The sequence below is a fragment of the Hyposmocoma kahamanoa genome, unplaced genomic scaffold, assembly GCF_003589595.1.
Source record: "Hyposmocoma kahamanoa isolate Upper Pololo Valley unplaced genomic scaffold, ASM358959v1 182, whole genome shotgun sequence".
Classification (NCBI taxonomy): Eukaryota; Metazoa; Arthropoda; class Insecta; order Lepidoptera; family Cosmopterigidae; genus Hyposmocoma; species Hyposmocoma kahamanoa.
In genome coordinates, this window is record NW_020653713.1 from 3,592,719 (window position 1) to 3,596,836 (window position 4,118).

A 4,118-nucleotide genomic window follows, 5' to 3' on the forward strand; every position below is an offset into this window, starting at 1 on the left:
AACATAACTTAGAAAATAAAGTTCTACGTACAGTCAATGCCTTGAGATACCCGACCCGCTGTCCGTCTATTAGGTTCTGAGTAAATCAGTGCGAAGAAAGCTGTTTAGCCAACTTGTACTTTAACTGGTGAGCATTAAAATTCATTTTGGTATGACTTCTTCATTGCATCATTAATGAATAACGTTTTAAGGAACTTTTTAAGGCAGTTTGATTTTTAATTACATAAATAAAAAATTTGAACCAAAACGCTGTAATTCTTTACATATTTCTGTTGAATGCGTAAAAAGGCTCTCAGAACCGAAAGGGTATGGGTATCTTCTACTGGTAGGAAACGTCAGACATGAGTACTTCACTTCGCGGTATAACAAATAAACTAACAAATCATGCAGTGGAGCTTGCAGTTCAGCAGCATGCTTTTGACACCGACGATAAAAATTTAGCATTTCTAGAAACCTTCTTAAACCTTTTACGTTTTTGGGAGGTGGAAAACTCTGTATGATTTTAACTTTATCATCGAGAGGGCCATTGGCAGATACCTTATACCCTAGAAAAGTGAGTTTATCTTGACCAAAATTACGTTTAGTAACGTTGATGACGACTCTATGCTCCTCTAACCGAGCGAATAGGATACGCAGATGTTCTTTATGCTCTCTTTTGCTCCTGGAAGCAACCAAAATGTCGTCGATGTATGGAAAACAGAAGAAGTCCAGACCACGTACGAGTTCATCTATGAAGCGTTGGAAGGTTTGAGCTGCGTTTCTGAGGCCGAAGGACATATAAGGGAACTCAAACCATCCAAAAGTGTGCACTTAAAGCGCGATAGTCACCACATGGCCGCTAGGTATTGTCACGTTTAGGGACCATGTGAAGGGTCCCCCCTTGGGTCTCGCCCAGTGACTACTCGAACGGCGTGCGGTTCCTTTTCTCACCATAGCTTCAAGTTCAGCTCTCGCGGCCTGTAAGCGATCCAAGCCAATTTACGAGGTCTACAGAAGACATGTGGTCCAGGTGTAGTATTAATGAAATGGACAGTTGAATGACGTACCTCTCTATGTATTCCTGGCGGCTTCGTAACGGCAGGATAATGAATGAGCAGGTCGTGGTATTCCGACGTTCCAGCAATGATGGCCTTGATACTTCCGACATCTGAGTTGGCGGCTGTGGCTCCTATGGACATATTAGTGATTCCATCTAGAAGTCTACTGTTACGGCAATCCACCAACAGGCTGTAGAAAGACAAAAAATCTGCTCCTATTATTGGTTTTGACACGTCGGCTACAATAAATTTCCAGCTAAATTCTCCTCCAAATCCTAAGTCCAAAATTCAGCTGCAGGTGGATATACCTGTACGTAGGTATAATCGTACCGTTTGCTGCGGTGAGCTCGTAGTTTACTCTGGCTCAACGTTTACTCGGGTACACGCAGAGGTCCGAACCTGTATCTATCAAGAAACTACGCTTGGAACAGAGGTCTGTGACAAACAGATGGCTGGAAATACTGCAACAATCGCTTGCTGTCATTAGCGACTGTTTCCGAGGAGAAATCACAAGGTGATGAGCAGTGTTGAGCTTTCTCTTTGAAGGTACAATGATACCAGCACAGGCGGCGTCCTCCTTCGGTGCGGTATGGGCGGCTACGTGCCTTGCTTCTGGACTTACTGCGAGAATGAGATTTCCAGCTGTTGGTGGAGCGGTTAGATTTACGTGACTCCTTCTGGACGGCCAATCTATCTAATTTGCGAGTAACTTCCGCTAATTCGCTATGCATTACCTCTAACTCACTCCCCGCAGCTGAAGTACTTGCGACCAGGCCAACTGGATTCATCGGCACGATTTCAAATACACGATCAGCCAAGTCTGCCAGGTCTTCCAGAGTCATAGAAGATTGTGAGATTACCAGTGGCTGTATGTTGACTGGAAGACAATTGGTCCACACGTTGCGGATGAATTCGTTGGTTACATCTGGACCTGTCAGGTCTTTAAGGTGGTGCAGGAATGTAGATGGCTTCCGGTCTCCAAGCTGTTCGTGTGACAACAGTGCCTGAACTTTCTTCGGCTGTGAAACTGACAAACGCTTGATTAGTTCGGTCTTGAGTTTCTCATATTTGTTACTTTCGGGTGGATTTTGGATGACGTCATCTATATGCTCTGCTATGTGAGGTTCCAAATTTCCATAAAATTTTGTTTGGTCAGTGGTAATGTTAGCCAAAGCAAATTGGGCTTCTAATTGAGCGAACCAAACAGCTGGTTTTTCTGCCCAAAATGGAGGTACTTTTACGCCCACTCTAGCAGTCTTCGCGCCCAACGCGGCAACTATCGCTTTTGCAAGCGCGCTCTCTGCACCGCCAACGTCACCGGTTGCCATTTTTGAAATCGGTTAAAGCAAATTATTAAATGTCACATACGTGCTTTCACTTCAGAGGTGTAGCGATGATTCGGGCGGTTACAAAACAAAATAAATATTTTGACGGAATCTTCTAGGTTAAACGATACGTATGGGTACTTGCGCGTTTTATCTTGTATTTTTCAAGGAACGATTCCCAGTCGATGATTAACAGCTTTCCACAGGACTCCTCGGTGCGAAAACTTTCACATCACGGGGTCACCAATTTATGGGTATCTTCTACTGGTAGGAAACGTCAGAAATGAGTACTCCATTTCGCAGTATAACAAATAAACTACATTGGCAATTAAGCAACGTACAAATTGCAGCACAATTACGAAATGGCAAGAGAGCAAGCACAAAGCGGTACGGCCGGCTAACAACGGACTGGCGTGGTGCGGGGGACGCTGAGCTCAACTCGGGGGCAGCGCGCAGTGACGTTGCATGATGCATGTGACGTTGCCCGAGTAGACGGGGCCTCCGGAGCCGACGCGCTATTGTACATGTCACGCGGCTATGGCATGATGCGGGCGATAGCACTTGCGCAGATCATTGTAACTGCCATTCTGTGGAGGAAACATAATACGCGAAAAGTTTGTGGCGTGAGCGCTACAGTCGGCTGGAGGAGGAGCTCAATTCGACTGAATTAATAATTACTGTGGCGTTTGTGAACCGATTTTGATGATTCTTTTTTTTGTTGGAAAAAGGGTATCTCAGTATAAGTCTTACTTAAATTTAAAGAAATATTCCTTCTCTAAGGGTGGCAAACTACTTCCAGTAACCGATTGTCAAATAGGTAGATGTAACTCAACGAACTTTTGAGGTCTGTTTTTTCATAAAAAAGTTACAATTATAGGATATCGATAGTAAATGTACAGGGATTTGAACAGCCGATTTTTCAATTGAAAAGCAACCGCTCTCCACTGAGCTACCAGCGTTCAATTAATACATTAGACTGAAGTAGGTTAAGTGAAATTTCCACTTTAGAAAATACTAAAGTGGAAAATACTGTACACAACTGTGTGAGTTGTATCTGTTCGAAAATATATTTCTTATTACGGCCGACGGCCCTCAAAGTTATATTAATGCTGAAACTTGTTTCATATTTCTTATTCAAAGTCAGGAGAATGATGGCGTGTTTATATATTAGAAGTTATAAATTACAATATATACATAAGATTCACATCTGTTTGATAAGACCGGCAATAGCTTAGTGCGACAACGATTGATTCTCAATGGTCATGGTGATATGACTTCAAGTTTTTAAGTTCATTGACACCTAAGCATTTTTTATTAGCAATATCTCTCGTTAACGCTGAAGAAGAACATGGTGATGTAACCTGCACGTCGAAGAAGGTGCGCCACCCCTGAAAACGTGTGAACTTAATAATAATAAAAAAAACTGCCTCAACCTGTAACTCCCATGCCCCCATATCACTAAAACAACATTTCAACACCTCTAACGAACACTACATCAACTTTATTTGAAGTAATTTTTGTAAACAGCCATATTTATTTACTAATATTGTGTTCCCCGAATTCTGTGCAAAATAATAAAGAAACAAAAAACAAAATTCGAAAAAAAACAAAATAAGAACAGAACAGATCCAAGAATTAAGTTGCCGTACCTGGAGTTTATTGGAGATATCGATTTACATAAAAACAATACAGTTATCTTCATAACCATATTAATAAACTAAATAACACAAAATAAAATAAAAGTAAAAACTGCTGC

The 4,118-nt window shown here is 41.9% G+C and overlaps 1 protein-coding gene across 1 annotated transcript; it reads right to left on the bottom strand.

Annotated features, from left to right (window-relative positions):
* Nucleotides 1-1,453: 1,453 nt before the first annotated feature.
* Nucleotides 1,454-2,365, bottom strand: LOC113226131. Its single transcript, XM_026458660.1, has one exon. It carries the CDS (start codon nucleotides 2,363-2,365, stop codon nucleotides 1,454-1,456), a length of 912 nt encoding a protein of 303 aa, XP_026314445.1.
* Between the last annotated feature and the right edge of the window lie 1,753 nt (nucleotides 2,366-4,118).